This window comes from Acanthopagrus latus, chromosome 20, assembly GCF_904848185.1.
Source record: "Acanthopagrus latus isolate v.2019 chromosome 20, fAcaLat1.1, whole genome shotgun sequence".
Taxonomy (NCBI): Eukaryota; Metazoa; Chordata; class Actinopteri; order Spariformes; family Sparidae; genus Acanthopagrus; species Acanthopagrus latus.
In genome coordinates this window covers 16,341,962-16,366,960 of record NC_051058.1, presented here as the reverse complement: position 1 = coordinate 16,366,960, position 24,999 = coordinate 16,341,962, and the positions used below count along the sequence as shown (strand labels likewise).

The window sequence follows — 24,999 nt, the reverse complement described above, 5'->3', positions numbered from 1 at the left end:
TTGATATTTTTGTCACAGGGGGGCGCTGGAGTATAAACCAGTCCTGAGCGCAGAACATGGAGTGAGCCTGCAATAACTGCTGAAAACTTGCCACATTGAAGCTAAAAATCACAAGGGTTGAAGGATATTTTACTAAACTGTTAAATGAACTAACAGATGTGGGCAGTAAAGTACAAATACTCTGAGTGTACTTAAAAAGGGGCACTGTCGTCTTAGAGAAAATAAAATTCTGAATTTCAATATTTACAATATAAATTAAGTAATACTACTTTGATTGTTTCTATAACTGAATAAACCAGCTGTTCTCAGAGGAAAGTAAGGTCCCCGGAACACTGAAGCTAGAAAGGTGGCAGGGTCCGCCAAACAAAGTTAAACTGTATGAAACTGTGTTGTCCTTTAAGTTAAGTTTGTTTACTCAGTCATGAAAACTAAGAGTTGTAATTTTTTTTCACTAAAACTACAAAGTGCTCTTCAAACATACATTTTCAGGTATCTGTACTGTACAATTTAACACATCTGTATTTTCTACAGGCTTGTTACTTTGCTTTAATGAATTTGATGAAAATTTGATCAGGTTCAATAGCCTTTGAATTATATTACTAAGACGTGCGGTTCAGTTAGCTTTGCACAGAAATGGCTTGCAGAAATGTCCTTCAGAGGGATTCTTCTTACTGCTATACTTTAAGTACACATCAGAGCCCGTACGTTGGTTAAGAAATCGTATCCGTAGTTCTACTTGAGTAAACAACGTGCGTTCTTTTGCCTACTGTTGCAAGTTTGTCTGGATCTTTTTTTTTTTTAACATCTCATGCTTGTGTTGTTCATCACATATCCCCTTTAGCTACTGAACCAAACACCTTATTTAAAAAAAAAAAAAAGCAGTTCTGTGTTGTTTTGAATCACAGGGTGCTCCCGAGAGGGTGACAGCAGGAATACAAACGCCTTATTCTTCCAAAAACACCACACACATAAAAACAAAACAAAAAAAGGAACAGGCTTTGACTCATGGTGCCTTCACGTGGTGTGGGAATAACGAGAAAAAAAGTAGTTGACATCATACGCTGCTGAAAGATGGCGGACTAAAGTAAACACTGGGTTGGCGGTAACTTGGGAAGTCGTTCCATCCGAAGAGCACATGAATGCAGCATTAGGTGTCCAGTTTACAATGATCCGGAACTAAATTTAGAAGGTGTGAGCATTATTGATCACCTTTTATGCGTGTGACCATCTATCGCACAGGCTTAATCACATTTTAAAAAACACTCCCGTCTACCATCACGCACTGTTTAGAAGCTGCATCCTACATAACTCCAGTCGAAACACGGATGTCAGCAATCCGAACGTCACATGAAGAAGAAAACAACGGCAACAAAGAGGATGCAAGTGAGTCAAATTTAATATTAATGCACTCTATAGAAAGAGGCAGTGTTTGGGTTTTTTTTTTCTTTTCCCCACCAGCGTCACCACCACCACCCACTCTAAACATGACAATGAGCGACTAAATCACACGTAAAAATGTCAGTAAACTTGTACGTCCTTTATCTCCCCCTCCCCCCCTCACAGAATGTAGGTATAATCTGTGCAAAATAAAAATACTTCAAGACTGAATGGATCAAACGGAACACAGATAAAACTGGGGGGTGGGGGAGCAGAACAAAAAAAAAGGCATCGCCTCTGCGCGTTAACTCTCTAAACGAATAAATAAATCCAACATCAGATGGGAGGGGGGGGTTTGCAGGGAGGATCAGCGATCGGGGGGGAAAAAAAAAACAGGTGCTCTTTAAACCCCAAACATACACACAGACAGATAAGCATCCTCTCAGTTTTTAAGCAAAAAAAAAATAATAATAATTCTGTCAGGCGAAAAATGAAATTTCTCATCTAGTGCAGCGTCGGGATTTCCTTAAATAGAGTATATTTTCCTACATGTCCTACTTTTTTTTTTTTTTTTTTAAATCTCTCAGGTTCGAGATGATTTACCTTGATAAACGAAGGGAGATCCGGCAAACGGGAAGGCGAACTAAGTGGACTTGATGTGCTTTCATAGGAGCAGTAATCAGGATTCTGGATGTCGGTGCTGGGTTGCTGTTTTTTCTATCACAGAGCTCACAGAACACATGCATTATTACAAGTTAAAGATTTACATTTCAGAGAAAGGAAAATAAAAAGAAAAAAAGAAATGTAGATAGTAAGGAACTCTCCCAGAGCCTGCAGTGTCCAGTCTTTTAAAGAGCTTCATCTCTCTCTCTTTGTCTCTGCCTGGCCTCCGCTGGCTCACTCGTCTTCGTCCTCCTCTTCCTCGCCATCGGACAGAGAGGCACAGGGGCGGATCTGGCGGTATCTGTCCAGCCACTTCTCCACCATCTGGGTGACCAGGGGGTGGTTGCGGCGGCGGGCGCTCTTCTGCATGGCCGCCAGCATGCCTCCGTCCGTCACGCAGCAGTCCAGCCACTCCCTCAGCAGCTTCTCCTGCTGCTCCTCGTTGCCCATCTGAGGCACAAAACATGCTCGCAGTTATGCATCGCAAACACCTACTTCACAGCTGCACAAATGAATTACTACCTTAGCCAAGTCTTGGAATTGGTAATTATACCTCTTGTGCAGACAGGAAGTGAATGTGCAGCAGCTTCCTCTCGCTGTCCACCAGCGGCAAGAAAGTGACCGTGACGTCGTCGTCAGTATTGAGGTTGGCGCCCGCACCGCGATTGTCGTAGCCGTCGTTCTCCATGGCCACCAGGGCCGAGAAGTGGCCCCGCGTGTAGCCCAGGGCGATCGGGCTCTTCCAGCAGAAACTCTGCTCCCATAACAGAGGCAGGTACACACCTAAACCACACACACACAAAGAGCAAGTCAGACCAGCTGGGAGCTTCTGCAGAGCATGTCACTATAGAGTCACCCCGGTAGAAATTGGCCCTGCAGCTGTGCAGCTCAAATTACAGTGTGTGTGGATGTTGGTCGGGGCCAAGCGTCATCTCAAACCTGACCTGACATCAGAAATGGCTGTGAATCAGCCGTCTGAAAAAAAAGAAAAAAAACAAGCGGCCCATTGTGAGCAGAGGGCAGCTCTGTTGTGCAGCCCGGAGCTGTGCTTCTTCAGGAGTGCACCCTCCCTCGGCACTCTGACCTCCTCCAGGCACACTTCCTGCTCCCAACACATACCAGAAACTTAGTGTGCCATGTAGACTAAAGCTATAGCTCGTTTAAGGCACCCGTTCCAATTACTGTCTGGTTATGATGAGCTGCCAGACCGCACCTTGATTTGAATAGATGTGTGCTGAGTCATCAGGTTATCAGCAGAGCAGACTGTGCTCAATCTAGAATTTATTTGCAACCGTCAGGCTGTGAGCACGACTCCAGAACATTAACTCATGTCCTGCTGTATGCGTACGGAGTGAGACGCCAAACTCCATGATAAAACTGATGGCTTTTTCACTGAGTGAGCCCAGGTAACTTGGAGGGTAACTAAGTGACCAACTAGTAAAACATTTTTTGATATTGGTCGATTATTGAGTGAATGGCACAGCTGGCAGCCACACACTGGACTGCTATGTAAACCTTGGGGGCAACTGTACACTGTCAAAGTATGTCCACTGAAGAGTTTGGTTTTTTCACTGATCCTTGATCCTTACGGCACTGTGGAACAGATCCCTACAGAGTCAGACCATTTTATTCAAGATTAACAGATTTTATGCTGCGGCTCACCAAAGCCACCAGACTCCATTTGCAAAAACAATAATTTTACATTTGTTCCACTGCTCCAACAATCACCAGCTCTAGTTTGGTTGAAATAAACCCTCAATCATCACACCAGGTGTGTAAATATTCTGGCTGAACACCCTCCGTTAAAACATTTTCACATCTAATGAGGTGAATAACGTGTTTATTTCAGACCCTCAAATCACCAGAGTTGGTGATTGTTGGAACAGTGGAAAGATTGTGTTTTGTGATTTTCTGGCAATCTGAATGAAGAAAGTTGTATGATATCAAAATTTCACTTTCTGCAAATGGAGTCTGGTGGCCTTGCCTTCAGAATTATTGGGAAAACGATTTTCCCACTGGAAAAATTCATGTGAATGTCCTTCCCAACAGGGGTCCATGTTGCTCCCACATTCTAACATGACTCACGTGAGCACCCCAAAGTCAGACAAACGACAACAGAAGGTATTTATCGAACAGGATTCTTTCCAAAATGTTATGTTCTTTCTTAAGATTATTTTCTACTTAAACACACCGGAGGTGGTGGCACTGAAAAATGACTTTTTTTTAATGGGGACTACTTCTTCAGCTTGACTCCCAGCCAGGTTTGTGAACAGTAAATCAAACCCACCACAGGAGTTGAAAGCGAAAAACGATGTGTAATGTTATATTAATATATTAATGTCTGTTAAAACTCTCTGCTGGCTCACCTTGAAAACGAGTGTATCCTAACGTTTCCCCACGGAAACTTTTGTAGTATTTCACTCCGTAGACTATGATCGGTCTGCGAAGAATGTGTGCGAGAACAAAAATGTGGGTCTGCTCCAGGCTGGCCCCGGGCTGAGAGGAGGAAAAAGAGAAACAGACAAGAAAAAAAGAAAACACACACACACACACGCGCACATCATTCAGTAGTTGTAAATGTATAGACTTCCCCCTGATTGTACAGTAAATCAAACAGAACTAAATATAGCGGTTAGGGCTGAGGGTGCCAAGTGCTGTGATCATATTGCGAAACGGAGCATCCTGCACACTGTGATCCTGCAGCACAGCAGCTCTGAGGACGTCCGCATGCCAATCATCGCTTGTACCGTCTGAATAAGCAGATAGCGGGCTGCTTTTAAATATATACACGACAGCTACAATGACATCTCATGGTAAAAAGGGGGCTTCAAAGTCACCCACACTTATGTGACGGGATATAAAAAGGCCGGTCTTATCCTCTGGATTTCATCTCTCCATCACTGTCAAAGCCTCAGACGAGGTTATCACATGGTAGCTTGTGCTGTGTTTGTTTATACCGCCGGTGGAGTGGCTCTCTGCTAAATGCCTGTAATCCCGCGGTCACATGTTGGGAAGGAGTGCTGCTTCAGCAGGCATGCCAGACAAGCAGATGAGCTGTCCGTCAATCTACAGCTCCATCTTAAGGAGGGGGGGATCTATCATAATTGCTTATGTCCTCCACGCACGCAGTCCACAAGGCAAGGGCTCGTACAGATTTTCACAAGTAAAATTCAAGCACCTTTCAAACATTTTTATCATTTGTTGTCACATCAAAATGCGTATTCATGCATGCTATTCATATTGACTTTGATTTGATGTTTTGATCATGCCCACATTAACACATAGAGACTTTAAACAAAAATGGTAACGCCGTGGTTTCATCTCAAATATCAAAAATTCTATTGGTTTACATGAGTGGTAGTGTAGCTTAAGTTCTAGATCATATTGAAAGGAAGCCTTCAAAAACACAATGGTTAAAACATTCGTCCATATTCAGACCTTATACATTACAGTGTGGGTTAATAGTTTTAACAGATGAGTATTTATGAAGATCATACGGTTAAAATGTGCCTCTCTGATGTCTGTATGCTCTACACAAACTGAACTTGCACTTCTCTGAGGATTCATTAAGACCAATTTACAAAAATTCAGAACAAGATTGAGCTTTTAGTCTGATGGTGGCTCTTGCAAAACTGCAGTGACAGGACGTGACAGAAGTTTAGATTAATATCCAAAGGCTATGAAGTAATATTTGATAAGCATGTTGCGGTTTGGTTTACATCTCATGCTCCACTAACACACAAATAAAGAAAGCACGTTGATGCATCCGGGCGGTGCCACGCATTCCTGTGGACTGCAGAGGACAGTAATGTGAATGTCCATGCCAGACTGACTGATTAAAAAAAACATTTGTAAAGCTGATTTTCTTTCTTTGTTTCTTAAAGAAAGAAATGCTTTCAACCTGCGTGTTGGGCTTCAAGATTTCACACACAATGTGTGACAAATACTGAAAGTAAAAATAACTGTGCTTGTTTATAAAAAAAATCCACAGGGGGCCTTTTAAGCAGGAGACGTAAGATTTTGTGTTTACTTCCCCCCCAAACAACTACAACAAGAATAGGAAGAACAGAAACAGGTGTGTCCGTCTCTGAAAACCAAGAAGGGCGACGGTACAAGGTTTGTTCTTTTTGAGCAACCGATCAGGAGGATAAAGAAAGTCTCCCAGCATTTCTAAATGTGTGCCAGACAGTTTAATGATCTTCCAAACCACGGTAGCAGTCACTAAATAATTAACTTGGTGCCATGTCTATCATTGGTTAACATCTGAATTTCAAACGTCCTAGAAACACCCATCTTCTAGGCAGTAAACCTGCCATTTTTCCTTTGATAATGCATCAATTTATATGTATCATTTTCAGAGTATTACTCTCTAATCATCAAAACACATTTACGAGAAGCACACACTCCCTTTATAGACTTACTGCACTATACTCTTCCATTTTCCTTCTTTCGACTGATAGTGAACCAGAGGAAGGAAGTGAGTAAACCAGAAGGAACCTCATAATTACCTGGCTGGCCAAAGACAGGATGAACGCCCAGTCCTCCTGCCACTGCTCCTCTCTCAGGGAGAAATGCAAACCGAAACTCTGCGAGTACCAAGACTCCCACTCCTTCCAGCGCGTGTAAAACCTAAAGAAAAAGAACAAAAACAGTCGCAGTTCAGCATTTTATGCAAAAGATAACCACATCGACAGCCAACAACTGCATTTAGAAATCTAGTGTTGCACAGTAAACACGATCATCCTCGCACCTACTGCAATAAAAAGGAGAACATCGCTTTCATGTCACCACTAAGTAATCAAACCTCATATATTTGACTGTGTGAGGGAAGCAAGAAAATATCCAGAGGAAATGCTTCAACAATGAACCTCCGAGTCTAATTATCAAAACCACTAAACTCCCAGGAGGTCATGACTATCCACTGGCTGCAGACAAGCAGGGAAACCCCATCTTATACTAACACTCAGGACATGCTTATCTATGGTAATTGTGCATGACATCTATTTTTTCTATTTTTCTTCTTTTTTTTTAAGTTGCAATATGTAAGAATTCTATTTTGAAGCATTCAAAAGTTAATTACAATTAAAAAAAACAGTCTTACCCATGTATCAAAATATGTCTATTTATTGTGTAGCAGAAATATTTGCTGAAGTTGTCATGCTAACCAACTAAGCCTTAGCCTGGAGCTCACAGTTCAGTTATAGTCAGCTAATGGCAGTGTAAGCTACGGGGCTAGCTGGGGCTACCTTGCTTGCGAACGTCAGCTACAATTAGCAGTCACTCTGGTGACACCTTTCCCCCTTTTTGTTTGGGCTATAAACTTTACATGTGGACAATTTTAACATATCGCATATTCCAGTTTGGGACGAGCTACAGTTTTCACCCTCACATTCAGGATTTAGGGTTTTATTCCCTTCAAATCGAATGTTGAAGTGCTCCCACTTTTTTATGCTGACGACACACTGCTCTTTTTGAACATGAGAACTGGGGAAGTTGTGCGGAGACAATGTGTCAAAGTGAAATTAAATGTTCATAATGATAGAGGACATTTCCTACAGATGACTAAGAGCAAATACTACAGTATTTCAAGTTTGGGTGGGCATTAAAGCCCTAAAATAATACTTGTTTTTGGTGTGAATGGCATGACATCATCATGTCAACAACACAGAATTATGGCCATTATCAAAACTTTTTTTTATTATTGTGAACAATACAATACAGTGCAATCACTTGATGCAACACTATTTCAAGTAATAAAAATGTTTCCTGGATTTAAGCGACCATAGGTCACGTAGGTTTGAGAGTCTCACCAGTGGGAACAGTCATGCAAGCTGTCATGGAGGGTCTTGCGTAGAACAGAGTCCTTGTCATAGATGCCCCAGGTGGCTTGCAGAACTGAGTCCAACAGACAGTCTCCGGCTGTGCGGTTCCATAAGGCGTACAGGCGACTGTCCAGACGTGTGCCCAGCTCCAGAGACCAGTTGATGACAGGAGATTCCTCTTCCAACTCTATGCACAGACAGGCAAAATGCAAGAGTGTGGGGGTAAGATCATCGATAAGAGAACAGGCTCAGTCAATACTAGTTCAAACCCTACTGTTTTTGTCAGACTTTGCAGTAGGAACACCTTGTGAGAGATAGGAAGAGGATTTTGAAGATTGAACTTTGACAAGGGTTGCATTTTTCACCTCAGCTGACCAATGAAGAAATATTACTGGGGATACAAGAAGAATTAAATCGGGGGGATGGGAAGAAAAGCACTCGAAAAAGCTGCAAGTCCTTAATCTGTCCACAAAAACTCAGCATGAGATGGAGAAATGCTGCGTCGAGCGCTTCAGACATGCAACTGCTGCAGCAAGTCGAAAACAAAATGTGCTACCTAACCTGCTTTTCCTGCTTTTTCTGTCCTCCTGTAACATTATTACACACACTTTTCTGCAACCTCAGCTAATCCAATGCAAAAAAAAACAACAACAAAAAAAAAAACAGAAAAGCCAGAACACCTCTCCCGAGCAACCCAGTTTACAGAGGCTTAAATGGGTCACAAGACGCCTCTGATACAGTCAGAGTGTAGTCCTTGGAGTGTGTAGCTGGTTTACGTGTGAGCGAGTGAAAACAGTCGGCTCAATTAACCTAATTAGAGAGGGTGTGGAGGACGAAGCAGGAGGTGGTGAGCTGGCTGGAGGAACACAAGATGAGCAGTTGTTGGTGTTCAGCCGGAAGATGAAGGTGAGATGAAGATGAAACAGATGAAGATGAAGATGAAACAGGCAATCCTCGAGTGTGTTCTGAGCTTGGAAGATCTGCTTTCAGTTTCTATGCCCTGACAACCTGGAATACCTTAAAAAGCACCCCTAAAATAAAAACTGCGATAACCACTTGGTGAATCAACGACTGGGGATATGTGCAAGTATGAACATGAATAAATCTCGGGTACCTTTCTGCACATCTCGATCCAGCACCTCATCGAACAACTTCTCTTGGACAGCAGGCGGCAGGTCCTCTATATCTGCAAAAGACACATGGGAGAGATATTTTGTTTTCACGCGCATTGTAAGCTAATGGTACACAGCACCGAGGGCAACAGAGCCGCTACAATAATGACACACAGAGGGGATGTTCTCTGCAGTTCCATTCACTGGCTGACATTTTGTCAATGGCACACTGTAAACACAAGCTCTGTACAGCATGTTGTGTTTCTGTGCATATTGAACTGTGCACACACAAAGCCAGAACACTGGTGGCTATTCTCTGGCTCAATAGTGAATGGCACTGGCTTTGTCTGAAAGGGAGAGAGAGAAACAGAGAGAGAGCGCGTCCTGCAGCTGGCCCTGGGCCAGATTCTGTCCGCAAAAGAAATACTTGGCATAGCAGAGAAAAAATAAATTCAAATCTATCAGTGAAGCCTGCATAATCTTTCATCCCAGCAGCACTGGAAGCTCTGAATCAGTAATACAACTGGTGGCTCTGACAAAGCAAAGGGCATGTCATTTCAGTGAAGACATGACGCCACAGGGACGGGACACTGAGCTGCTGATTCTCTGAGTAATACCACACAACAAGGCAAGCCGTCATTCCTCCAATTCCCCAGTGAGAGAGGGGGAAAACATTCAAGATCACATTCTGAAGTGCTGCACAATAACACGGAGGAAAATCCTACAGATGCGCATGAGATTTAGGCATGAATACAATCCCAAATATAACTCAATTCATTATTTTTCTATTCTACCCTTGCAGGGCAAATGTACCCTGCAGTATTCAATGTCAGTCTGTGAGTAACTTAAAAAAAGAAAGATGTTGGAGACTGTTTTTGGGGTGATGTTGCAACTTTTTAAATGTTTATTGAGGCCAATGAAGCCAAATTCATTTTGGGACAAACTGATCAGGTGTTAGATTACACATATGCAAACAAGCCCAACGAGGAAAGTGATGTGATCAGCAACAAATCACAGGTACCTGCAGGCAGGGTGAAGGTGACCAGGTCAGTGAGGAAGTAACAGGCGAAGTCTCCTTTGCGTTGGTGTAGCGAGGCTGCGATCTCCCTGCGGATCTGCTCCGTCAGCTCGGGACACACCATGGAGGGGATACACTTAGCTGCCTGCTGGTTCACCTAAAAATCATATGTACTCATGTATGTCAATATATGGATGCATGTGTGTCAATATGTATAATATTGATGAGTCTATAATGTATACATGTTTATTTCATATGGAGGTTCTGCACACGCTGAGTTTATACATGTACATGCATCTCATAATGTAGTACCCATATGAGAACTGTTTCACAACACAGTTATGTTGCATGTTATGTAGCCTACAGATTTATCCTTCAGCCCACCTGTTAGTCAGGTCAAGTTCATTTCTAGAGCACATTCAAAAAAAACAAAGGCTGACCAAATGGCCTTACAGGAAATTCTAAATAAAAATCACAGGTCTGCTGCAGCTGTCTTAGAACACCTAGCCAAAAATAGTGTAGACTTATACAACAGATCTGCAATAAATAAAACCTTATCGTAACTATAAAGGTGAGCGTTCAGTTTTAGAGAGTTGTTGCTTCAACAAATATTGTTGTAATGGGAAATTTTAATGAATTATTAATAACAATAATACATGTTCTTATTTTATTTTGTAGTGCTGTCTGGTGTTTTGTGGTATACAGTTCCCCTTTTCTAATATCTAGCCTGGCCTCGGTCATATGAATGGCCTAGCTAAAATACAATGTTGTAAATGTTGCATGTATTTTTAACTGAGGCTCAAACTCGGCCGTACACAGTGAAGGGGCCAAACTCAGCGACTTGTTTCAGAGTGCAGCCCTCTGTGCCTTTCCTAATCGTTGCTTGCCCTCCTTGCAAACCACATCAGCTCTGTGGCATCAGGTCCATTAGGAACCAGTGACAGGAGGACTGCAGCCAGGCTAATCCTCCACCTAATCCTCAAAGTGCACTTCCGCTGTAATTATAGGCATTATGGGCATCTGCATTTATCGTCCACTGTGGCGCAGAACAATTATAGACTGACGCGGTTGACTTGAAGAAGCACAGAAAGGCATCAAAATTAGATGAAAGCTTCTGATGTCTTCTTGTCTGACAGCCAATTTGACTGTAAGACTTTGTGCCGTGCATGTAAACTAAGTCCCAAGATTACGTTTTACTTTTCAAAAAAATCTTGCTAAGGGAAAATGTACAATCTGACTGAACTGCTAATTCTAACTAGGGGGAATTAGTTTGCATAAATATGTGTGTAGAGAGAGACAACTTGCTCAATATACTTATGGCACATTTTCCCACTCGATCAAAGAACATTGTGCAGCTTTAATTCCAGAGGGGCTGTGTAGACAGACTGCATCCATCAGGACGCCTACCTCTGTAAGCAAGATGGCCAGCATGTCCTGTCTCTGGAAGCGAATTGCCAGATGCACCAGGGTGAAGCCCACATCAAACGCAGAGGACCGGTTGAGGAGCTGCACCTCGTCGGCGGTGAGCTGCCGGGCAATGTCCCCGCCAGACGACTTGTAGGCTTCTACTGCTGCCAGGTCTCCCTCCACCACTCCTGCAGCCCGGGAAGAAAGGAAGATCAGAAAAAGAGGACAGTATTGTTGGTGTTAAAATGGATCAGACACACACACACACACACACACACACACACACACACTTTCCCAGGAATTCATGTCCTATTTCAACAACAACTGTACATGATGTCCTTAACGTAGGTAAAAGCTGTAGCACAGCTGCTGTATTAGACTGCATTAGTTCAAGTAAGTGTATTGCATGTGAACCTGCCGTGCCAAACAGTCATGTTTCCTGTTCAAACACATCTGCAAAGAAAATAAATGAAAGCAGAAAGACATGGGAATCCTTTTAAAACAGGCCTATGTCTTTGTAAATGGATTAGACTGCCTCTTGGAGCAGCTCCAGCTCCATGTCGTTGCGTATAATAGAAGCGAGATGTAACAAACGGCTTGCCATGTTCGATGAAAGAACACCCGAAATATCCATCAAAAACTGCGCTAACACATCACACTGTTCTCAGTCACAACCAATTAATATGAATATTGCATAACAAATCGAACTTGAGGAAGAGAGTAACAAAAACACAAAAAAGTGTTCAGAGGGAGTGGAGCTCTCGAGCTCATGACGTCAATCCACAATTCAGATGACTTCAAAGATGTAGCCACTAGCTAACCCAGTGCGAGAACAGTTCTCACACTGTCAGGCTACTACATCGCCGAACAGACAGAGCAGTGTAGCTTATAATGCAGAGCTATCAGAACTGTTTCAAACAGAGGACAGTCTGTACAGATTAGCGTCCTCCCCCTCCTTTTGGAGCTAGCAGTCTCAACATCTGTCAGGAATGAAAATGAAAAGCAGATAGGTAGAACACAACACTGGAGCGCTGGCTAATTTTAATCAACTGTCTTATGTGAGGATGATCGCCCAAGGACAGTCACCTTGAGAGAACCTGCACTGGAGGATGCCAAGAACGCCCGGTCTACTTTTACACATGCTGAGTGAACACTGATACGTAAACTGATGCCAAATGCTTTTGGCTGCAAGGTAGCTGCTGCCCTGCTGGAGACCTCGAGAATATGTTGCAAGGACATAATTATAAATCATACAATTATCTTCTTGGTCTGAGTCAAAATCATCCTGATAAAAACAACCGTGTCCCGCATCCACGCTTCATTTCTGAAGCATTCCCACAATGAGAGTGTCAACATTTAGTATGCTTGAGTGTGCTGCTGATGTCGGCGTCTGACATTGCATAAACCAGCCTGATGGAGAATGGTGAAATGGAAAAAATTCTCTCTGTTAGTGTTGCTGATTTGATTTTCTCATGTTTGGCACATTGTTACAACAGCACCAGGCTGGCTTGAAGCAGCGTCAGCACACAGTGTGTTCTTCTTAGAGGATGACGATAGCAGTACACAAAAGAATTGGCGAGGACGTCCTGATGGCATAATGGTTAGTGCGCTTTCCACCAAACCACAATGTCCACAGCTCAATTCCAGCCAAAGACCTGTGTTGCATGTCACAGCAACTCCTTCCTTTCCCTTCCACAACAACAATAAAAGAATGCTGGCGTCTCTCCTTGCCAAGTTTAACCAAGGTTCACCCGAAACTGAAGATTTGGCTGATTGAGGTAAAGTTACGTAGTCCACATAACATTTCTGGAATTTCACAGCAAAACATCAATTTCTTACTTGCCATCTACAACAACATATGTAAATTATGTGAACTTGAATGGGGATTCATTCTAAAAATGTATTTTCTTTTTTGTCAGAATTTGCTAATAAAATATCAGCCCCAAAATGGCCAGAAGAGGTGCATCCTGAACATCAGACATGACAATTTGTCACGCAATGAACATGTGTGTAATGAACAATTCTGTTACTATGGTGCCTCGTGAGGCCCTGGTGGAAAACCTAGCACGTCAGAATGTTTACCTTCTCTCTCCAGGTTTTAAAAAGACTACAACATCATAGCATTTCGGACCACAGAAGTCTTTCTCCAAGTGAAAGACAAACATTGATCCGGGTGTGAAATCTGAGAACCACAGTAACTCTTTTGTATTCTGACATAGTGACTGTCGGAACAGATCTTAACGTTGTGCTGTTGTTTAAACTAATAAAATAATTGACAATGCAAAACACTATTTTATCAATTTTTCCAAATACTCGAGAAGGTTTCAAATATACATTTTCTGCAGTGCTGATATACCAGTAGCAGCTGCGTTTTCTTGCCCTCCACTCCAACAGCAAGTCGACACATGCACCACCTCCTCCAGAGGCAAATTAACTTAATTGCCATTGTGCTGAACACACACACACACAAACCTTCCTAGATGTATCTTTTCATAAAAGTCTAAATCTTTATGCCCTCTATGCTGCATCCATTTTTCCTCATGGCAGCTATCATAGAATCGAAGAGAGATTTCTTAAAAAAGGTATTTAGAAATGCCAGTATCGTGACAATACTTCCGCTTCATACTGTTGATAATATTTGTAACCACAAACACTAGAAACTGAATTTTGTAACCATGGGTGACATCTGTTTTAAACCCATCAGATAAAAATTCAGCTGATCCACAACATCGTTTCCAGAAGGTGAACACAGAGCTACTACACAATGTTTTTTTGTGATCACGCTAATCACATAACATGAACACAACATTACCATGAGCAATGTGATCCTGCAGCATAATATTCTCATACGGACAAAAATCTGCCATTGCAAGACTCAGTGGTTTCAGTCTTTCAATGAAACAACAGAACAATATTATACAAACAGGGCCTGCTTCCTTTTGGGGGAACGTTGAATCAATGGGCTCGTCTGACTCTGGCCCAGATAGAACGCTGAAATAACACTAAAGCAGAAATGTGTGGAAACAGTAGAGCAAAGTGAGACCAAGCTGTGAGACCTGAGGAAGTGCTTGGCTTGGCCGTAATGTGCAGGCACTTCCTCCATTGACAAACCCCTTTTGAAGAGCATAACTGAACAAAGTCAGCTGACATGGTGTGAAATGAAAAACGGCAGACATTAAATCAAAAGTCTGGAAACAGGTAGCTGAAGGATAAAAGGTAGAAAAAAGAAAAGAAAAACTGTCAAGTGCAATATTTTGTACTCTAGAACAACAAGCTACAGAGGGCAGTCAGTGCAAAGGTCAGGAGGACGGTTATCATGTGCTGCCTTCATGCTTTTTGTTTGTGCTTTTTGTTGACTGGTGTTCATGTCTTGTCAAGGCTATTTTTGCCTCCTAGAGGCCCCTGGTCAGCACATAAGCACCAGTGTTTACAGGGTCTGTTGACTGCGAGCCAGGAGAGTCTCTGCTCTGCGGGCTCCGCTCTCACTGCGCTGCCCAGACGGCTCATTCATCCCCACCGGCTGGGAAACACTCACACCCTCTCAGTCTCTCAAAGCCGCTCTCAGTGGCGCAGCAAGGCCAGCTACAGGTTCACTGATGACTTGGATCGAGTTCCTACTAGCCATTTAGTTACACGTCTTTATTATGCTGCCATTCAGCCTCGCTTATGCTTTGTCGATGATAAGTGTCGTCTCACTGCAGTCGATATTTTCCACCTGAAAAGCGCTACGTGAAATCAAACCCCATCTCACAGACCTTGCCGAGCTCATATTTTGCTAAATTCCTGCTGCACTGTAATATACATGGAGTCTGAACAACACAACATTTTGTCATCATCAATAAAAACATCACACTACTCCGCAGCTTTGGCCTTCGCAGGGTGAGGCCCCATCTGTGCTGTAGTAAAAACAGAACTAAGAGGAAACTAGACCTTTTGCCGTTTGGGACAAAAACAATCAAACAGTTGACTCCGACTGGAGCGCTTAGCTTTGTCACCACAGAGCATGACATCATGGAAGAGAACAAAAAGCTGGTGTGACAATGGAAGTGTTGTTACAAAGAAAACACTTGGGACAAGAGTATAGATTCTTTGCACCCTTGAGATTACACAGAGAGCCATAGAGGGAAATGAGAGTGAAAGTGTTCTCACACATAATAAAAATAGGCCAATAAATACTTTCAATATCTGTCATCTTTACTACGGAATGCAGAGGAACAAAAAAACCTACATACGTACCTTTTTGTTATTCTTATTTTGAGCAAGCCAGTTGTTCTTTTGTCAGTTTATTGATGCACATATAGTAATTGTCAAAATGTGTGAAAGATGACATCACAACCTTTCAGAGCCCAAAATGGTGCCTTAAGATCGCTCGATTTGTCTTATCATTAATCAAAACAATGTAATATATACTACTGTTACTGATATAAAAAAAAGAGAAAAATGTGAATGTAAGATGAAGCCAATCCAAACGTTTTAGAGGCTGGGATGGATCTTTGGTATTTCCCTTACAAATGGCTTAATCATCAAAATCGTTGTGGATTGACTATATACTTAATCCCCTCAGATGGAATGACAAGTAATAAAACTCACCAGCACAGGCATTGAGGAACAGCCAGTCCGTCTTCCTCATCCGGTTTCTAATCTGCTTTAGCTTCTTGAAGTCGACCTCTTGCTCCTCTTTGCTGCTCATGGCTCCCGCTGCGAGTTCTATCCTCTGGAAGTCCATTTTCATATTGTCGCCCCTCTTAGCCATAGGAGGGGACCTTCTCTGACCCCCACTGCAACTGCCCCTCCACCTGGCCCTGTCCTGCTCGTTGATCATAGGCGTCGGCTCCGCGGACTCGGCCAGCTCTATGGATTCTAGGTTGTTGGGTTTGGGGTGGTCGCACACCACACACTTTGTAGTTTTGGGCCAGTTCTGGTAAGTGCAAGCTGTGCATGTCCAGTGTTGCTGATGGGTGTTGAGTCTGTTTCTGTCATTGTACTCCTCACAGGTGTCCACGGGGGAGTGGAGAGCAGGACGGCAGCCTGCGTTGGAGCCTGATGTCTGGGGGGATTCTGTGGGGCTGCTGGTCCTCGGCCGCTGACACAGACACTGTGTGCAGCGGATGGCCCGGGGCCAGTTCAGGTAGGTGCATATCTGGCAAGACCACTTGTTAGCAATCTCTGCCATGCTGGCTGACTTAACTCTTGGCCGAGCACTGGAGTCAGGGCAGATGAGGAGACTGCTGCCACTCTCAGTTCTAGGGGGATCCCACTCCGGGCTGGGGTCCAGATCTGGGCTGTTCTTATAAGGTTCCTCTGTGATGATGGGACCCCTTGACCTGTGTGCACGGCACATTGTGCACTTGATTGCAGAGGGCCAGTTTTCATAGGTGCAGTAGTCACAGACCCACTTTATCTTCTGTTCCGTCATTGTGGATCACTCTGGATGATAATAAATCTAGTTAGACGTGAGGCATGAACACAGTTTGTGATTTATCTTACAGACCAATATGTATAATACGCTAGTATTGTGTTTTAAACACACAAATAAAATAGAAGAGCTTAAACAGTACGTGTTGCAGCAGTTTGTGAACTAACTCACATCTGGTCGGGCGTCTTCAGTGACAACGACAGCCTGATACTGTGTTAATACTGAACCACCATGACTGTCTGCCAGGCCAGCTGTTCATTAACATAACAATGTGTGATTAACAGCCTGGGTCTGATTCACAGGACGGGCGGCTTTATTGCGTTAACATGAAATAATGTCCAGTGCTTGGTTGTTAGCTCGCTAGCTGGCGAGCTAACCGCCTAGCATACATGGCTGCCCTCAATTTCTACTGTTGACAAACCTTTGATAGGACGTAAAATAATTGAAAATGTCATTCTTTAATTAACATCTTAAGAAAAATATGTTGAACTCTTACCGTTTCGGGGCTCCGCTCGTTTCCCAAGTGCTGCTGTAAACCACAACAAACCCTTCTTGTACAGCCCACCCCCCTCCTCCTCCTGCTCTGTCAAACCTTTCCCAATCCGAGTTATTTCGACCCCTTCGCTCTCTCACATGTTTACCTTCGTGGACACATTAACCTGTCGCGGAATAAACCACACCTTGGCAAAGCCTCCGTAGCCCCGGAATCATGTTTTAAATCCGCGACACTCCATGGTTTACATCGCCACCGTGTTGTTTAATGGCGGCGACAGTGAGACAAACGAGTAGCAGAGCCAAAATAAACGCTTGCTTGCCTTCGTCACCAATCATCTGGCTCAGCGCTCAACGCGATTGGTTAAAACGGGAAGTACTGTGTTGCCTTCGTAACTGTCGGAAATACCATAACCCCCAATGGCGAAAAGTATTTGAGAGGTTCAAAACAACTGTGAAAGTTAATATTACAAGGGAGTGGTGAGTCGTTGTTATCATTTATTATATTTCTCAAACGCGCACTGTAGTTGCTGCAGCCTATCATGTTATGTCTGCACTCCACACAGCATTTTGATGTCACATCTTCCTAGTGTTTCACCAAACGATTTGGAAAAATCCGAGCCTAGTAGGGGCTTTAAAGGCCTCGCTACTCACGGCGGTTAATGTGATGAAACATGTCGTTTGGTTGTGGAAATAAAACATTTTCCACATGTTTTGGACAATAAATTCAATCTATTGAACGTTTTTCTTACGCGGTATTTTATTTGCAGAAAGGCTGTCATAAATAAGCAAGCCCTCATTATGGAATCAACTTTTGTAAACGACAAAATTGATAGATAATGTATAAAGAAGAAGAAGAAAGAAATAAAGAGGAAGGAACAAATGGATTTTCGTGTGTAGACAAGAATTCATTCAGTTGTAAAAATGCAAGCGATTTTTATTTTTTTTGTCACCTTTAATCGACCTCTACGTTATATCACTGATTATTTAAAAGTGTCGAGTTAGTGTTTATTTTATATATTGCAAACACAAACTAAACATATATACATATTATGAAATATGATCACATGGGTGTCATAGTGATTATAAAAAGAAAAATAAGGTCAGGGGTCACGTTGGACACGCCCCCTTCCCGAGCGTCACACAATCAAACATGGCAGCCTACTTGAGCCGGCTGCACCACATTTCGCTCCACGTTTCTAACGCGGAGAAACTGGCAAACGACCTCGTCTCGAAGTTCAAGTTTAACTTGTTCGCTGCCCGACTGACCGACAAGTCCAGGCAGCTGGCTCTGAGGAAAGGAGCCGCGGTGTTCGTCGTGAACGAGAGACCAAACCGGAGCAGAGAGAGTCTGAGTGAATACAGACACTCACCTGATCCACGCCGGGCCGCCGCAGGGAAACACAGCCAGGATATCTCCGCCGGATGTCTGTACGACGTCAGCCCACATTCCTCGGTGGACACTGCGTGCAACGTGTGTTTCGAGGTGCGGGACGTGGAAAGGTCATTCAACGCTCTTCGCCATCAGGGCTGCAGTTTCCTGGTGCCTCCCACGACCGTGCGGGACGAGAGCGGTCATGTCACCTACTCGGTGGTCAGATCTATAGTGGGGAATGTGTGCCACACGCTGATTGACAGGACTAAGTATGAGGGGAGCTTCCTGCCCGGGTTCGACGCGATTGGAAAGGACTGCAGCTTGGAAGAGGAGGACGCGTCTTGTCCGATCACACACTTTGATCACATCACTTATGCATGTCCCAGGAAGACAACCCAGCAGGTCATGAGGTGGTATGAGCAGCTCTTCGGTTTCAAGAGGTTTTTCATTGACAGGTGAGAGGCTTTTCGGTTTCAAGCTCTGTCCTTCCACTCATTTAACGTGATCTCATTGTTAAAGATGACTGTTTGTTGTTTTCTGAGCAGTAATGAAGATGTGAAGGAAGGCTTTGTCATAAACCAGGAGGGCATTGGTCTACGGCTCACCGCCATGGAGTACTGGAAGTGCAGCGAAGCGGGCATCGCCCTGCCCTTTGTGGACAAAAAAGAGCCCGACTGCAAGTTTGTCATCGCAGAATCTCTGCCTGAGCAAGGTGACCAACAGCAGCCGCTCCCATCTTTGAAAAGGTGATTAAGTTCTGCCACATTTGATGATAATACAACTCCTGTGTCACTGTTGTGCTCATTTCAGGCAGGAATCAGGTGGACACCTTCTTGGAGAAGCACAGGTCTCCAGGGATCCAGCACATCGGGCTGTACACGAAGGATATTGTTTCTACTGCACATACGATGGCAGAAGCTGGCGTCCAGTTTTTCTCCCCTCCTTGTGCCTACTACACCGAGGTTTGACTGACTCCTAAATAACTGCACAACAGCTTCTTTACCATAACAAATAAACTCATACTGACGTGATAAATGGAAGAGACTGCCCACGTGTTACTCCACAACTTGGAAAAGATACTGTAGTATGTACACAAGACGGCTCAGGGTTGTCTTAAAAGGTCCAACATGTAAGAATTTTGGTTGGAAACATTCAGAACTATCAACAGGAAGTCTGGACTGCCAGCTGCACATTTGTTTTGAGTATAAAAAACACCAGGTGGCCAATTCTCACATATTGCACCTTTTTAAAACTTGAAATTGCAGAGCTGCTCTGGTTCATGTATTTGCTGCTTGCCATGTAAAATGAACACACAGTTCAGTCCACCAGTTTAAAGTGGATCAGCAGAGGGCAGCGAGTCTGCAGGTCCTTAAAATGTCTGAAATTCAATTTGATACATTTGGAAAGTCATTAAATAGGCTTACGTTTGAATTTTATTGGTCTTATTTGCCACAATTTAATTTAATTTATCTAAATTTTAATTGTTTTTTGTGAGAATGATTCAAGCTCTTTTGCACAAGGGACCAAATTACTGATGTTACAAGTCTTTAAACAACCACTGAAGCCAAAACAAAATTATTTCTACTTTATCTTACCTTTTGCCAAAATGTAGATTAACACAAGTTTGATTTGATTTCCTCACTCAGCAAAATGTATGCTTTTAAGTTAGTCTGTGACTGGTTATTATATTTAACAATGGTTTATAACATGCACTGATCATCTTACTGCAAAATGTGTCCTCTCCTACTGAGGTTTTCAACTCTTTTACCTATCCCGTGTGCCGTGACAGGTTGGGAAACAGCAGGAGATTGAGGAGGCAGGACATGACCCTCAGATGCTGGCGCAGCATGGCATTCTCCTGGACACGAACCTGCACCAGGATCCCTCATCACAGGCAGAATCCAGAGAAAACACAAAGTGAGAGGCAATAGAGAGCTGTGATCTCACACGCCTCTATGAACTAACCTAGAAGGTTTTTTATTTCCTTGGGTTTACTGTGCCACTGTTATTGTGAGGAATTCTTTTGCACTAACCCATTTTGAAAAAGATAAATCAACAGTATTTTATATTGGCTCCAACAACAACTTACTGGCCAAACAATTTGCCTTAAATCAATGTTAACCATGAGAAGAGGTTTTTTCTGTCCAGGTCGGTGGTAGATACCCTTTTAACTTGAAACATGTATTTTCCCCTGTATCACATGTGCCTAACAAAAGTGTCCTCTTCCGTTTCCAGATACCTTCTCCAGGTGTTCACCAAGCCCATCTTCGCCGAGGACACCTTCTTCCTGGAGCTGATAGAGCGAAGGGGAGCGACGGGTTTTGGGGAGGGGAACATCAGGGCGCTGTGGAGGTCGGTGCAGGCGCACATGGAGGACGGGAGGGCGGACTCACAGGGAGAGGGATCCACGAAGACTGCACAAACTGCTCAGTATTAGTCACTTTTTTTTATCAATGCACTTATTTAGGGGAAAGTAATGTGTGTGTGTGTGTGTCTGTGTGTGTGTATACTGTAAAAAAGATGTAACATATTTATGGAAGAGTTTTCCCAAAAGCTCTAAATCGTGAGTTACTGTACATGTTGCACTGTAAAGTACGAATTATGTATTGTATTAATATCTAGCTTTCAACATGACTGAACAGATTATGAACAAAGTGGCACAAAAACAGATGGTGCGTACTAAACTTGAAATCTTACTACAACGAACACACTTGCTGTCTCGGAAAAAAGAATGTCTTCATATTCACTGTGTCAAAGGGAAGCAACTGACTGACTCCAGAGCAACTGTTCCTTAATAAATGTATTACTCACAGTAGAACCGTGAAGACCAATTACTGTCCTCAGAATACTGTGTGTGTGTGTGTGTGTGTGTGTGTGTGTGTGTGTGTGTGTGTGTGTGTGTGTGTGTGTGTGTGTGTGTGTGTGTGTGTGTGTGTGTGTGTGTGTGTGTGTATATATAATACCCTTTAATAAGAATATTTGAATGTTGACAACAATAAAACCTTACTTTCACAAGAATGCATGAATAACAATAATAATCCATAAATATAATATGCACTGGGGCAGTTCCTTCTGCATAAAGAGTATTTTTAAAATGTTAAATCTCTTTCATAATGATTGTTAAGTAACTAAGATTTTGAATGCAGGACTTTTACGTATTGGAGTATATTTTTTACATAGTTTACTCGACCAAAAGTAGCAATAAAACAATCAGAATACTTACATTTCTGCCAATAATCTTGTTAGCTCTTAAGGAATAAGTTTGCATAAAAAATGAAAATTCAGTTATTTATCTGCTCGGCCCTGTGCCAATGGAGAGTTGAGAGTTGCAGCATTCTCCTAAACAAATGAAGCAGATGGGACCTGCAAACATAAAAGAATACAACCCCAAAGAAACTCAAGATGGCTCCATTCAGCCCATCCAGGGTAATTAATCGTATAAACCCAAACGTATCTGACAAGACAAACATTTATGCCTTTAACCCATTGTCAAGCTTGCACATCTACGACAGACAAGGTGCATGCACACGTTTTTAAATTAGCAGCTACTGTGAAATTTTTGGCTTAAAACTGAGTGTAAATAGTGTCTTTTCAAATCAATATAAGACACTGGACAAGCTGTATAGAGCCATATTTATTTATTTATTTTTTTTCTGTTGTAAAACAACAGACTTTCCCTCAGCATGGTGACAAGTAGATTATAACCAAATTTGAATTTTTGGGTGAACCTGTCCTTTAAACTCTTTAACAGTGTGTTAAGTAGATAAGCTTCACTACAGTTGACCAGCTGTGTTATTAAATGGCTGGCTATACTGTGTAGACTGAGTATATCTTTACTTTAAAGACTTAAGTGCACTTTGCTCGAAGTTGCACACTTCTGTAAAGTTTTAAATGCAGGATTTTTATGTAATACAGTGTTTTCTCGGTGGTATTGCCACTTTTACTTGACCTAAAAGATGTACTTGGAGAAATACTGACCACCTTATCATTAACTCAGACATGAACTTAAGGCCCAGGTTTGTACCCGTAAAGTAATCAATTTCTATGCGTGATTAGTCAGCAATGTATTACATCATATGAACATCATCATGACCGGAAATAAAACCACTCTGAGCTTAACGACCGTTTCTCTAAATACCTTCCTCACACAGTCACTCACGAACCGTTACTGGAGGAACAGCTGCACCTCTTTCAGATGCTGCGGAAGATTTAAGCAATACGCATGCTTTGGCAAAAACCCTGCTCCGGAGCCTCTTAGAAGGGATCTCCAAGCCCACTGAGATGTGCCAGTTCAATTAACTTGGCTATAAACATTATAGACGAGGATTAGTGGGATAGATGAGAAGCGGTGAAACTCAGATGGACGTTCCACGAAAGCCATATGCTCTTTTTTTGTGTGCTCCGACTGTAGCTACAGTCTGCATGTCGAGCAACATCAGCATGCAGACTGCATCAACTGAAATGCGTGTACTTCTGCGTTTTGACAAATGGTGTCAGTGTTTTTCTTTTAAATGAGTGTCACTCTCTTGGCCGAGCTAAAACCTTTAGAGAGTTGACTTTATTTGTGTCTGTGCTCACTGACAGAATGCTTCTGGATTCTTGAAATGACAAATACTGCAAAAAGAAAATGTGCACTCGTAATTTTACTTCAAAAACATATTTGTGATGCAGTTTGAACAGGTTCAAGGGAACTGCATTTAAAACTAGGAATGGAAAAAAGTCTTAAATCATAAAATGGGGAATTCTGTCAGGGATGAAGAGGATTAAGTGTTCATTAAAGTTTAGAAGACATGGCTCCTGTAACAGGAGTCCTTTAGCCATCTGTCTGTGGCCGGTGTGAACCACAGATGGCATACAGCATTCTGCATGGGGTCCCAGCGCTGGGAGTTGGACGCTCACTTCCTATTTACTGTTAACCATATGCTAGCTACAGTGAACCAAGTCAAAGAAAAAAAAAGACCAAAAACAACTACATTTGGGCTTATCATTTCTCAAACATACAGAATAAAATACACTTCAGTTCAGTCTTGCTGCACTATGATTGGTAGATACTGCCCCCTATGGTTTGGACAGTCGTAACACACAAACTTTGTTGAATTGCAAGACTCCTACTCCTGCACTACGAGCTGCTCTGATAACCTGTTTGGTAATGAGTCAGCTGTGCCCTTTTGGACTGCAAAACATGTCATGCAAAGTTTGATATGTCACATTTCCTACGAATGTTTGCAAAATCGCTCGGTTTCCACACTGCTGAGGGGGTTTTAGATTTAAAAAAAAAAACAAAAAAAAACCAACCTGTCACCCCCACACTGTAGTGGAAGAGACAAATCCTCAGTGCCCTTTAACAGAAAAGGCAGACAGTCTAAAACCGAGGAGGACAGTCTGACAGTCTGGGGGAGATTAGTGGCACACAACAGATGTTACTCCTTGATTAACAATAGTGTCTGCCAGGGGTGAGCTTGAGCTCCCCACCCTTCTGAGGCCCTGTGTGTTAACTTCGGCCCCCACAAAATAAATGAACTGGCTGCAGATGATGTTATGGGGAAGGAATGGTAAAATATATTCAGTGATCTTTTTTTTTACTGGTGCAGCTTTTGGTAACGTGGCAATAATATCCAGTTGCTTTACTTTTGTCTTGATTAAAATGGCTTCTATCAGTTTCTCAGATGTGGGAGGATTTTGAAACATTGAAAGGAAAAGAAAAACACAGCTTTCATATCTCAACAAGTTGTACAAGAGAGATTTCCAACCTAAAAAAGAGCTGCAAGCTGATTATAGGGATAGAAAATAAGATGAATCCTAGATCCTAGAATGTTTGCATTTTTTGCCAAATACAGTTTCTTGCCTCTTCAGGCTTGTGAAAATGATCAAAATGAAAGAAAAAAGATCACCGGGACAAATCCCTGATGTGTGGCTAGATTTTTAAAGGAAAAGTTCACCCAAAAATGTTTAAAAAGTCATTGTCTACTAACCTTCATACATCAGGTGAGGTTTCATAGTCCACAAAACATTTTTGGACCTTTACAGTAAAACAACATTGCAGCATTGTCCTAAACAACTGAACCAGATAGGGACTTGTTTTAAAACGTAAGAAAATCAACAGAAAGAAAACATAAACTGGCTCCATACAGCTGGTCCAGTGTAATCCAAGTCCATGGAACACCCCAAATTGAGTTGAAAAACACATTATTCACACTCTTCATGGGCTCATGCTCAAGCTGGTGTGCCCACTTCAGAAGTGGGTACACCAGCATGAGCTAACTAGCTTGGCTCTGCAGCTACAGTGAAGATTTCAGCTTAAAAAGTAGATCATGCCA

General features: G+C 42.6%; 2 protein-coding genes across 2 annotated transcripts; one reads left to right on the top strand and one right to left on the bottom strand.

Annotated features, from left to right (window-relative positions):
• Positions 1–1,378: 1,378 nt before the first annotated feature.
• Positions 1,379–17,633, bottom strand: zranb1a (zinc finger, RAN-binding domain containing 1a). The gene is made up of 10 exons (XM_037080788.1): positions 17,312–17,633; positions 15,990–16,826; positions 11,400–11,587; positions 9,996–10,149; positions 8,977–9,048; positions 7,851–8,049; positions 6,549–6,669; positions 4,407–4,536; positions 2,594–2,823; positions 1,379–2,490 (listed from the first exon to the last, which is right to left on the bottom strand). Exons 2-10 carry the CDS (start codon positions 16,813–16,815, stop codon positions 2,275–2,277), a joined length of 2,136 nt encoding a protein of 711 aa, XP_036936683.1. The 5' UTR covers positions 16,816–16,826; positions 17,312–17,633; the 3' UTR covers positions 1,379–2,274.
• Positions 17,634–18,417: 784 nt separating this feature from the next.
• hpdl (4-hydroxyphenylpyruvate dioxygenase-like) lies at positions 18,418–21,497 on the top strand. Its single transcript, XM_037080323.1, has 5 exons — positions 18,418–19,137; positions 19,228–19,394; positions 19,493–19,644; positions 20,472–20,599; positions 20,918–21,497. Exons 1-5 carry the CDS (start codon positions 18,461–18,463, stop codon positions 21,117–21,119), a joined length of 1,326 nt encoding a protein of 441 aa, XP_036936218.1. The 5' UTR covers positions 18,418–18,460; the 3' UTR covers positions 21,120–21,497.
• The last annotated feature ends 3,502 nt before the right edge of the window (positions 21,498–24,999 follow it).

Bases quoted from the DNA above. Each gene is read 5' to 3' on its own strand.
- zranb1a (XM_037080788.1), bottom strand. From the start codon at position 16,815: ATGACGGAACAGAAGATAAAGTGGGTCTGTGACTACTGCACCTATGAA. The intron at 6,670-7,850 runs GTGAGACTCTCA...CTTTTTCTTTAG, and splicing joins TTGCATGACTGTTCCCACTG to GTTTTACACGCGCTGGAAGG. The intron at 2,824-4,406 runs GTGAGCCAGCAG...TGTGTGGTTTAG, and splicing joins AGGATACACTCGTTTTCAAG to GTGTGTACCTGCCTCTGTTA.
- hpdl (XM_037080323.1), top strand. From the start codon at position 18,461: ATGGCAGCCTACTTGAGCCGGCTGCACCACATTTCGCTCCACGTTTCT. The intron at 19,645-20,471 runs GTTTGACTGACT...GTGCCGTGACAG, and splicing joins CTTGTGCCTACTACACCGAG to GTTGGGAAACAGCAGGAGAT. The intron at 20,600-20,917 runs GTGAGAGGCAAT...TTCCGTTTCCAG, and splicing joins GAATCCAGAGAAAACACAAA to ATACCTTCTCCAGGTGTTCA.